The sequence below is a fragment of the Apium graveolens genome, chromosome 4, assembly GCF_009905375.1.
Source record: "Apium graveolens cultivar Ventura chromosome 4, ASM990537v1, whole genome shotgun sequence".
NCBI lineage: Eukaryota > Viridiplantae > Streptophyta > Magnoliopsida > Apiales > Apiaceae > Apium > Apium graveolens.
This window is the reverse complement of record NC_133650.1, coordinates 308,662,057-308,673,924: the sequence shown is the minus strand read 5'-3', so window position 1 is coordinate 308,673,924 and position 11,868 is coordinate 308,662,057. Positions and strand designations below refer to the sequence as shown.

The 11,868-nt window shown below is 29.2% G+C and overlaps 4 protein-coding genes across 4 annotated transcripts; 2 read left to right on the top strand and 2 right to left on the bottom strand.

The window, feature by feature from the left end:
• Positions 1–4,010: 4,010 nt before the first annotated feature.
• LOC141720089 (agamous-like MADS-box protein AGL80) lies at positions 4,011–4,879 on the bottom strand. Its single transcript, XM_074522445.1, has one exon. The coding sequence runs from the start codon at positions 4,833–4,835 to the stop codon at positions 4,011–4,013; it is 825 nt and encodes a 274-aa protein (XP_074378546.1). The 5' UTR covers positions 4,836–4,879.
• A 2,141-nt stretch (positions 4,880–7,020) lies between these two features.
• On the top strand, positions 7,021–7,584 carry LOC141720087 (uncharacterized). The gene has a single exon (XM_074522444.1). The coding sequence runs from the start codon at positions 7,021–7,023 to the stop codon at positions 7,582–7,584; it is 564 nt and encodes a 187-aa protein (XP_074378545.1).
• Positions 7,585–7,598: 14 nt separating this feature from the next.
• Positions 7,599–8,315, top strand: LOC141720086 (uncharacterized). The gene is made up of 2 exons (XM_074522443.1): positions 7,599–7,725; positions 7,933–8,315. Exons 1-2 carry the CDS (start codon positions 7,599–7,601, stop codon positions 8,313–8,315), a joined length of 510 nt encoding a protein of 169 aa, XP_074378544.1.
• Positions 8,316–10,031: 1,716 nt separating this feature from the next.
• On the bottom strand, positions 10,032–10,841 carry LOC141720085 (agamous-like MADS-box protein AGL80). Its single transcript, XM_074522442.1, has one exon. The coding sequence runs from the start codon at positions 10,839–10,841 to the stop codon at positions 10,032–10,034; it is 810 nt and encodes a 269-aa protein (XP_074378543.1).
• Positions 10,842–11,868: the final 1,027 nt, after the last annotated feature.

Genomic DNA, 11,868 nt, shown 5'->3' with positions numbered 1-11,868 from the left:
GAACTACACTTTACCTATACTTTTATAATCAGCTCTATAACCCTTGTGAGGCACGGCATGTTCTAAAATATTATAATATTTTTTATTAATTTTGATATTTTCGTTGCATATTTAAAAATTTAAAATAATGATAAATATTGAGAATTATCAACCTTATTTTGCTGTTATATTTGAAAAAAATTCTAATAAATATTATTGTCGAGTTACCGCTTCATATTTGATACCGTATAATAATTTTTTTTGTATTATATTGGGGGTAATTTTGTATAATACACGTGTATAGTTTAGTGTATATGTGACTATATATTATCCACGTGAAAAAGTATATTTTGAACAGTAAAATGTGTTTTTTGTATTATGTTGATAAGAATTTATGTAATATTACACGTACATGATGATATATATGTGATTATATTATTGTCTATTTTATAAGTGAGTATTTGATGTTTAAAGTATGTCATAAAAAATCGTATTAAATGTTAAAAAATATAAAAATATTATATTTTGCAATTGTACCCTAAAATTATTTGGTGATGATTTCTCTTAAACCATAATTAATTTAATACATGTTACTAAAAAATTGATATAATTTTTATGTTAATAATTATTTCAGATATCTAATTTTTAATTAAATTTATCACATTTTAAATTTTATATCATTGAAAATAACATATATATACATATATATGTAAGTGTGTGTAGCTATTAATTACAAAATAATTCATATATTTTAATGAAGATTAGCTATTAATGGAAATTAAATACGAAATAATAAATAGGATAATGGTTAAAATAATCATTTCACATTGAATAAATTGTCTCACCCAACCCCCATTTGCTTTATTATATATATAACTAGCATAATAACCTGTGGGAGCCACGGGTCATTTTCTAGATTTTTTTTACATCATACAATTATATTAGTAAAATTATTGATAAATACAAGTTGAGTATTTATCAGTGTATGATTTCATGTAAACCTTAATAACGTTCATAACGTTTTTAAATATATCTCATTAACTATAATACATATTTTTGTTATTTGTGTCGTGTAATTTTTATTTATTAAATAAATACAAGCATGATAGTCATTGTACGTGTAAAAGAAAAAAAATGTAGTTAATTCATCAAATATTGTCAATATGTTTATAAAAAAAACTAAAAATTAACATATATGTATATTGATGAGTCGAGTAAATTTTTGAGTTTTGGTTTAAAAGGATCAGTAATGCATAATTAAAGTGGTCAAGAGTTACAATCGTAATATTCAACAAAATAGAATTTACAGTTCAATTAATATAAGTTTATTTTTTAAGAAAAATAGTATTTCTTTAATTCAACGTTTATGTTAATTTAATATCATTGCTAATTGTTAATGTCTTAATTCATTAACTAAAGTTGATCACGGATACTATTTAGCTTTTAATCATCTCCATTATACAAAATTAATTTTATAAGATGTCAGATTATTTTCAATTCATAAATTAAAATTGATATAATCTATTTAGTTTTTAACACATTGAAAAAAACTTAAATTTAATTGATCATTCTTATTTTCAGAACATAAAAAACTTTTGTTATTTTTTTGTAGTATATATATCAATAACTCTCAAATACAACATCAAAATTGAATCTTTTAATATTGGTTAAGATAAAGTCACATGTGTGTGTATATAAATTATTATTTATTATATTTTTGAGTAAATTATGTTGGTCTCGTTTATATTCTAGATATTTTGGTCATGTATATATCTAATTGTTATTTAGTAAATTACTCAAATAACATGTATTTATGATTATTCAAAAATTATAATTATCTAATAAATAAATTACAATTATTTATATATCGTAGTCTTAGTAGTCTTGAAAATCAAACAATATCTTATTTATTTAACAGAGCATGAGTCATGGATGTGACATAAAAATAATTCATATATTATCAAGACTAACTACTGATATTCAATTTTTTTTAAGGAATCTGAAGATAAATTTTTACTAATATCATCATTCAAATTATTTTAAAGTTTCTTTCATTTATGCTTCTAATATTTCCTTTTATAATAACTTGATAACATTGTATACTATTTTTCTAAAATTAAATATTTTCAATTTGATGATTTTTTTTAAATATTAGTTGAACTTGTTAATCCTTTCAAAATATCGACTAATATTAATTAATTTATTTAGATATCATAACATGGATTAAATTAAATAGTACAATACATTATAATTTTAACTTTTTTTCAAATAATTTAAAATAGCTCTACAATATTTTCCAACACTAAATATTTATTTTTGTAAATTTATTATTGCTAATTTAAATTTTAATTTTCCAAATATTGAACTATATAATTTTACAAGTTTTTTTTATATATATATATACATATATATATATATATACATGAGTCCTTATTTTTAGTTCAGTGCGGGAGTCCATATATGTTCTGCAAGTAAAATAGTATAAAAATAATAATTTTGATACATAATATCAATTGACTTGATCGTAGAAAGAGCTCAAAAATATTAATTTTTATTAATATAAGATATTATAAAATTTATCCTTATTAGTAAGATATTCTCGTCGAGCTCGTAATTTAAATTTATTAAATCTAGATAGTGATGATGTATTTTCGGCTGAGTCATGTATTCAAATTTCGAGTATTTTTCAAAATGGGTAAAATTCTGATTTTGAAGCTAGTAATTTTGATACATAAATCAATTGACTTGATTTTATAAAGATCTCAAAGATATTAATTTTGTTAGTAAGATTTTCTATTCTAACTCGTAATTCAAATTAAACCTATGTATTGACATGGTATTTACGGGCAGATCATTTAGTCAGATTTCGAGTATTTTTTGAAAAATGGGTCAAATTCTAATTTTGAATTGGAAATAAATCGAAATACGCTAATTATAACTTATCTAAATATGCTGTACATATATATATTATTTATATAAGTGTATCTCCTTTTAACATATAAAAAAAAATTAATTATATGTACAATTTATTTTTTTATTAAAAATATATATTAAAAATATATAAGACATACTTTTCAAGCTAAATTATTTAATAAATCAGGGAATGATCCGTTTATATACTGTACTTAACTTTATATCTCAAATTCGATTGTTCAAAATTAACTCTACAAATATATTAGTAATCGTGTTTAAAGTTAAATAAATTATCGTTATTTACGACACTCACATATTATATGTGTATGATAAAAAACTTAAGTAACAGTGCTTGTAAACCTGAAGACTTAGGTTCAATTCCTCCCAACAACCTTTTTTATATAAATTTAAAAAACAGGGTAAATTAGTCATTTTAATGAGACTTTTTAATCTCATGAATTTATCCATTTGTTCTCCTAAGAGATAGATTTAATATACCTTAAAGTTACTAATGTATAAAAATAACGAAGAAAAAAAAAGGAATATAACAAGCAATGGAATTATTGTAGCAACGCAAAAATAAGAACACACCAGATAGAAATGTATTAAAAGCAAAACAAATATACTTCAAAGTTCGAAAGAATGTTAAAAACAATATTTTTTTGGTGCAAAATGCTAAAAATATCCATTTTGGGAGTGTAGTGCTGAATATATTCGTTTAGATACGCATTTGCCATATGCCATATGATTATCCTGTTTTGTACTAAATACCCATTTGTCAAATGAGTATCCAGTTTTTATTTTTTTTATATTTTTGTGATACGCATTTGACAAATGCGTATCCCAATGATAATACAAAATGCGTATCTTTAGTAATTTTCTTACATACTCAATTCTCAAATACGTATTACACTTACCAAATTACAAAATACGTAACCAAAACGATATTTTCATCATATTTTTTGAAAATGGGTATTTTGAGCAAATTCAACCCAAAAATGGGTATTTTTGACCATAATCCTCAAGGTTGATCGGAAAAACAACAAAAACACAAGTAACCAGCACTATCACATAAATCCTTTCATCTGCTTCTCCTTGATTGTAGCTCTGATTGGAAACTATGGAAAGAATGCACTTGACCACATGCCACCATTCTGCGCATCTCCATAAGGCATCATCGTCTCCTCACCGCGACTAAATCCCAAATTCTGGCAGTGTTGCTGCTGGTTTTGCATCTGATCAGTACTGCTGTTCCCACTATTGCTGTTGATCCAGTCGCTAAACCAAGGCGGTCTCTGCTGCTGCTGCTGCTGCATTGCTTCCATCTCGCCCTCTAAAGCCTTTTCTTCCGTTCCATCAACACAATTAGCCACTCCTTTACCTTTCAACATTGCAGCAGCTGATCCCGAGCCACAGCCAGATCCAGAGCCAGAGCCAACTTTCCCAGTAGTAGTATTCTTTTTCTTAGTAGCCGATATCTGATCAATTCTTTTATAAATCTCCTTCAACTTGTGATCAATAAGCCAACCAAGATCATTCAAATCCGGGATCATCAAATTTTGTAAACCAATTTTCCCCGTCAAACACTGATACATAACCTCAATCATTTCCTTCTCCCTATTATCCTTACACTGTTTCTTCAACTGCTCATTAGCTTTCGCAATCCTCTGTCGCATAAAACTCTCCTGATTAACCATCTTCTTGCTCTGCTCCATCTCCGGCATTCGCTTAAACTGAGCCAACACACGCTGAACACCTTCTGTATTAGGCCACACTTCAGGTTGGGGCTCATACTGACTATAAATGATAGCACAAGCATCAATACCACATAAGGTACTCAACTCTCCAACCTTCTTCATCAGCCCCTTCTTCCTTTTCTTGAATGTCGCTTTTCGAGAAGCATCATTACTGATGAATGCTAACTTCACCTTCTTTCTTGTCATGATGCCTTGTATGATTTTTGTAGAAAACACCAAACAGGGCAAGATCAAAGTATATGGAAGTTATGTGTTTATATATAACTCTTTTTTGCTCTTTCACTACTAAATAAGAAATGTGTGCATTTTTGTAAACGCATCTGAGATTTCTTTGCCAATGAGGCAAATCAATATAATTAAATTTCTTGATGCATAACATGAACACGCATTTATATGTTAAGATCTTTGTTTCTTCTTAATTTGTTTTTGGTATATGGTTTTACACGTTTTCAAGTCATTTGAGATAAGTATAATTAGTTGTAATATCTAGCTAAATAAAAGTTTCCATAGTTAGGTAATAAATATAGAATCATTTTAATTGGAAACATATAATTTCAATATGATTTTCCAAATCGGTAAAATCGTAAAATTGTAATTACTTGCGTGATTGTTAAGTACAAATAATTAACGGCTACATTGAATAGTAAATTATATTTGGATCAATTTGAAAGTATGATGTTCCCTTCTTCAAAATTTAAATCAAAGCCGAAACGAGCTGAGTTGGATATTACACGAACAATACATAGTTGACTACAATTTATAAGTTACTTATAAATTAGAATTACATATATTTTTAAAATTATTTTATTAATTACAAGATATCATAAGCCGGTTCAGAACGATGTTTAGAATACATACAATTTCAGTGACTTGTTCGACTTTTGCCCGTCCGTAAAAAAAGCGTGGGAGATACGCGATATCAAGGTGTTTTGGGCTAAATGAAATATGTCAGTTGACTGATACTGATACCGTATCAGTTGACTTACTGATACTGATAGCGTACCGTCCTCTTTTCTTTCCGTAACAGAGTAACTCATTTGCAAAAATTAACTTTGTTTTTCAAAAACAACAAATTTGTTTTTTAAATACTAACTTTTTCAAAATACTGAGTAAATATAAAATTTGTTTGTTTTGATTAGTTTATCAAATAAAAATATGAGTAAATTGTTAAAAATGTTGAAATGTGTTATAAATCGAAAATCTTTTTCAATATAAAAAATGTAAAATAAAAGAGAAATCCAAAAAATGTAAAATAAAAACAGAAATGCAAAGTCTGTTTGTACAAAGTAAAAAACAAAACAAAAAAAAACAAAAAAAGACAACAAAAGGTGGGTGGTGTCGAATCAAAGCAGCCCGCGGTTATTCACGATTATTCGTTTTATTCGTTATTCGTGTTATTCGTCGTTCGCCCCGAACCGCCAGACTCGCCGGACCATTAAAATCGCCTAATTCACGAGCTGTTCATGAGTTAACTGGCTGTTGAACCTGACTGCCGGAAATTCGCCCCGGCACGGGCGGCCCGACCGTTTGGCCGACTCTACTGATACGACAGCCAACCATTACTACTACTAGGTTCTCAAATAAAGTAGAGCTCCCAAGTAAAGAGTTTATTTCTTTAACATGAAGTAACAGAAATTGCCTCAGAAGTTAATACAATAGCTCAACAAAAGAAATTTATCAGTAACTAGTCAATATTTGTCAAGTGTAATACATAAACAAGCAACATTTGTAAAGAAAAACAATGGCAGTTGGTCTGTGATCTCATATGATAGGCAGTTGGTCTGTGATCAACCATATAAGTCACTTTTCACCATATTAGAGTCACTTTGCACCCTATAAGAGCCACTTGCCACCATATTGATACAATTAACATGGTAACATCATGAATATCCAGTTTAGCTTCGTTTTAGCACACTTTGATATTTCATAATAGGACTCAACTTTCGGCCACATTTTGACTCTAATCAACTATGTAAGTCACTTTTCACCATATTAGAGTCACTTTGCACCCTATAAGAGTCACCTACCACCATATATTTGTAAAATTAACATGTTAACATTATATACATCCAATTTGACATCCTTTTACCATCTCTTAGTGCCACTTTCATACAAGTCAATTTTGTTCCACATTTTGGCTCTAATCAACCGTGTAAGTCACTTTTCACCATATTAGAGTCACTTTGCACCCTATAAGAGTCACTTGTCACTATATATTGATACAGTTAATATGTTAACATCATGTACATGCAATTTGACATCCTTTAACCATCTCTTGATTGTCCTAAAATCAGCAATTGACGTATTCTTTGCCACACATGGTCTGAGCATATCGCGTATTCGTGGTCAAGGTTTTGACGGGGCTAGTAATATGAACAGACATATTAGTGGGCTAAAAAGTTTAATACAAGCAGAAAATGCATCTGCCTTTTATGTGCATTGCTTTGCTCATCAACTGCAGCTCACACTTGTTGCAGTTTCAAAAAAGCATGATAAAATTTGCTCATTTTTTGACCATCTAACATCTTTGGTGAATTTTGTTGGGGCTTCTTGCAAGAGAAAAGAATTAGTCCGCGTGAAACAAATAGAAAAGTTAGCTGAAGAAATATCCCAAGGCAATCGAATGACTGGTAAAGACTTGAATCAAGAGGCAGTTCTTAAACGTCCAGGAGATACAAGATGGGGTTCGCATTATCATACAATTCTAAGTGTGATTTCTTTATTTTCACCGGCACTTGATGTGCTTGAAGAAATAAAAGACATGCCTTCCTTTCATGAAAATAAAGGAGAGATTTATAGACTTATTGATGCAATGAATGACTTTGAGTTTATTTTTCTATTGCATTTGATGAGAAAAGTTTTAGGAATCACAAATGACTTATCACAAGCACTACAAAGAAAAGACCAGGATCTTGCTAATGCTTATGTTTGGTAAATATATCGAAGAAAATGTTACAAACATTCAGAGATGATGGATGGAATGAGTTAATTGTTGATATTTCCAAATTCTTTGAAAAGTTTGAGATCGATGTCCCAGATATGGATGCTATCTCTATGCCTCGTGGAAGATCAAGAGGTAAACTGCAAAAAGTTTCTAATAAACACCACTTCAAGATTAGTTTGCTGAATACTATAATTGATTATCAATTGCTAGAGATGAACGAGCGTCTTGATAGAGATAACATGGAGTTACTTTCCTGCATATCATGCCTAAATTCGCAGAATTATTTCTTAACTTTTGATAAGTAAAAATTAGTTCAACTTGCAAGATTTTATCCTTCAGAATTTGATCAAATTCGTCTTCTATCACTTGAAGACCATCTTTCTAGCTATATAGTTGACATGAGAAGTAATGTTGATTTTCAAAATTTGAAGGGCATCCATGATCTTGCTCAAAAAATGCTTCAAAAACACAAAGATATTGGATTTCCTTGGGTTTATATGTTGATAAAATTGTCACTAATTCTACCGGTTGCAACTGCAACAGTTGAGAGAGGATTTTCGTCAATTAAACTTGTTAAAACTACGCTTCGGAATAGAATGGGAGATAGTTGGTTGAATGATTGTTTGATAACATATATTGAGAGAGATATTTTTCAAACAATTGAAAATGAAGAAATTATGAAACGATTTCAGAGTATGAAAGATAGGCCGATGATCTTGTAAATATTACATTATAATATATGTTCATTTGCTCTTTTGCTTATATTTGTTGATATGATTACAATTTTTTTCCGGCCCCCCTTAAATTGAAACCTGGATCCGCCAATAGGCTTCTGGTAGCACAACCGTAAGAAATTATTAAAACGGATCACAATTCGATTTCTAAATGTAGTGAAAGGGCTCCCTTGCTATCTCAAGACTTGTACCACTTCTAGGATATTATTAGCTTATGCTTTATAAATAATTAAATATTCACTCTTAAGAAAACATATATTCACCTCCAAAAATATTCTTGAACCAAACTTTACCTATACTTCTATAATTAGCTCTATAACCTATGCGAGGCACAACATGTTCTAAAATATTATAATTTTTTTAAAATTAATTTTGATGGTTTTTTTGGCATATTTAAAAATTTAAATTAATGATAAATATTGAGAATTATCAACCTTATTTTGCTCTATGTTGTATTTGCAAAAAATTTCTAATAGCAGTTATATTATTGTCGACTTGCCTATTTGATACTGTATAATAAATTTTTTTGTGTTGTATTGGGGGTAATTTTGTGTAATACACGTGTATAGTGTAGTGTATATGTGACTATATACTATATACGCGACAAAATATATTTTGAATTGTAAAATACGTTTTTTGTATTATATTGATAAGAATTTTATGTAATATTACAAAAACATGATGATATATATGTGATTATATTATTGTCTATTTTATAAGTAAGTATTTCATGTTTAAAGTATGCCATAAAAAATCGTATTAAATGTTAAACAATTTAAAAATATTATGTTTTGCAAGTGTACCCTAAAATTATTTGGTGATGATTTCTCTTAAACCACAATTAATTTAATACATGTTACTAAAAAATTGATGTAATTTTTATGTTAATAATTATTTCAGATATCTAATTCTTAATTAAATTTATCACATTTTAAATTTTATATCATTGAAAATAACATATGTATACATATATATGTAAGTGTGTGTAGCTATTAATCACAAAATAATTCATATACTTTAATGAAGATTAACTATTAATAAATATTAAATACGAAATAATAAATAGGACAAGGGTTAAAATAGTCATTTCACATTGAATAAATTGTTTCACCCAACCCCATTTGCTCTATTATATATATAATAGATTTAATATACCTTGAAGTTATTAATGTATAAAAATAATGAAGAAAAAAAAAGGAATATAACAAGCAATGAAATTATTGTAACAACGCAAAAATAAGAACACACCGGATAGAAATTTATTTAAAGCAAAACAAATATCCTTCAAAGTTCGAAAATGCTGAAAATATCCATTCTGGGAGTGTAGTGCTGAAAATATTCATTTGGATACGCATTTGCCATATGATTATCTTGTTTTGTACTAAATACCCATTTGTCAAATAAGTATCCAGTTTTTATTTTTTATATATTTTTGTGATACGCATTTGGCAAATGCGTATCCCAATGATAATACGAAATGCGTATCTTTAGTAATTTTCTTACATACCCAATTCTCAAATGCGTGTAATACGCATTTGAGCATATTTTTTGAAAATGGATATTTTGAGCAAATTCAACCCAAAAATGGGTATTTATAACCATCATCCTCAAGGTTGATCGAAAAAACAACAAAAACACAAGTAACCAGCACTATCGCACAAATCCTTTCATCTGCTTCTCCTTGATTGTAGCTCTGATTGGAAACTATGGAAAAAATGCACTTGACCACATGCCACCATTCTGCGCATCTCCATAAGGCATCATCGTCTCCTCACCGCGACTAAATCCCAAATTCTGGCAGTGTTGCTGCTGGTTCTGCATCTGATCAGTACTGCTGTTCCCACTATTGCTGTTGATCCAGTCGCTAAACCAAGGCGGTTTCTGCTGCTGCTGCTGCTGCTGCTGCTGCATTGCTTCCATCTCGCCCTCTATAGCCTTTTCTTCCGTTCCATCAACACAATTAGCCACTCCTTTACCTTTCAACATTGCAGCAGCTGATCCCGAGCCACTGCCAGATCCAGAGCCACTGCCAACTTTCCCAGTAGTAGTATTCTTTTTCTTAGTAGCCGATATCTGATCAATTCTTTTATAAATCTCCTTCAACTTGTGATCAATAAGCCAACCAAGATCATTCAAATCCGGGATCATCAAATTTTGTAAACCAATTTTCCCCGTCAAACACTGATACATAACCTCAATCATTTCCTTCTCCCTATTATCCTTACACTGTTTCTTCAACTGCTCATTAGCTTTCGCAATCCTCTGTCGCATAAAACTCTCCTGATTAACCATCTTCTTGCTCTGCTCCATCTCCGGCATTCGCTTAAACTGAGCCAACACACGCTGAACACCTTCTTGCTCATACTGACTATAAATGATAGCACAAGCATCAATACCACATAAGGTACTCAACTCTCCAACCTTCTTCATCAGCCCCTTCTTCCTTTTCTTGAATGTCGCTTTTCGAGAAGCATCATTACTGATGAATGCTAACTTCACCTTCTTTCTTGTCATGATGCCTTGTATGATTTTTGTAGAAAACACCAAACAGGGCAAGATCAAAGTATATGGAAGTTATGTGTTTATATATAACTCTTTTTTGCTCTTTCACTACTAAATAAGAAATGTGTGCATTTTTGTAAACGCATCTGAGATTTCTTTGCCAATGAGGCAAATCAATATAATTAAATTTCTTGATGCATAACATGAACACGCATTTATATGTTAAGATCTTTGTTTCTTCTTAATTTGTTTTTGGTATATGGTTTTACACGTTTTCAAGTCATTTGAGATAAGTATAATTAGTTGTAATATCTAGCTAAATAAAAGTTTCCATAGTTAGGTAATAAATATAGAATCATTTTAATTGGAAACATATAATCTCCTTATGATTTTCCAAATCGGTAAAATCGTAAAATTATAATTACTTGCGTGATTGTTGTTAAGTACAAATAATTAACGGCTACATTGAATAGTAAATTATATTTGGATCAATTTGAAAGTATGGTGTTCCCTTCTTCAAAAATTAAATCAAAGCTGAAACGAGCTGAGTTGGATATTACACGAACAATACATAGTTGACTACAATTTATAAGTTACTTATAAATCAGAATTACATATTTTTAAAATTATTTTATTAATTACAAGATATCTTAAGCCGGTTCAGAACGATGTTTAGAATACATACAATTTCAGTGACTTGTTCGACTCTTGCCCGTCCGTAAAAAAAGCGAGGGAGATACGCGATATCAAGGTGTTTTGGGCTAAATGAAAAAATCAGTCAGTTGAGTGATACTGATACCGTATTAGTTGACTTATACTGATACTGATACCGTACCGTCCTCTTTTCCTTCCGTAACAGAGTAACTCATTTGCAAAAATTAACTTTGTTTTTCAAAAATAACAAATTTGTTTTTTAAAAACTAACTTTTTCAAATTACGAGTAAAAATAAAATTTGTTTGTTTTGATTAGTTTATCAAATAAAAATATGAGTAAATTGTTAATAATGTTGAAATGTGTTATAAATTGAAAATCTTTTTC

What these genes read in the sequence shown, in the direction of transcription:
- LOC141720087 (XM_074522444.1), top strand. Translation starts at nt 7,021, where the DNA reads ATGAACAGACATATTAGTGGGCTAAAAAGTTTAATACAAGCAGAAAAT.
- LOC141720086 (XM_074522443.1), top strand. Translation starts at nt 7,599, where the DNA reads ATGTTACAAACATTCAGAGATGATGGATGGAATGAGTTAATTGTTGAT. An exon ending in GCCTCGTGGAAGATCAAGAG is followed by an intron (nt 7,726 to 7,932) that starts GTAAACTGCAAA and finishes TTTATCCTTCAG; the next exon opens with AATTTGATCAAATTCGTCTT.
- LOC141720085 (XM_074522442.1), bottom strand. Translation starts at nt 10,841, where the DNA reads ATGACAAGAAAGAAGGTGAAGTTAGCATTCATCAGTAATGATGCTTCT.
- LOC141720089 (XM_074522445.1), bottom strand. Translation starts at nt 4,835, where the DNA reads ATGACAAGAAAGAAGGTGAAGTTAGCATTCATCAGTAATGATGCTTCT.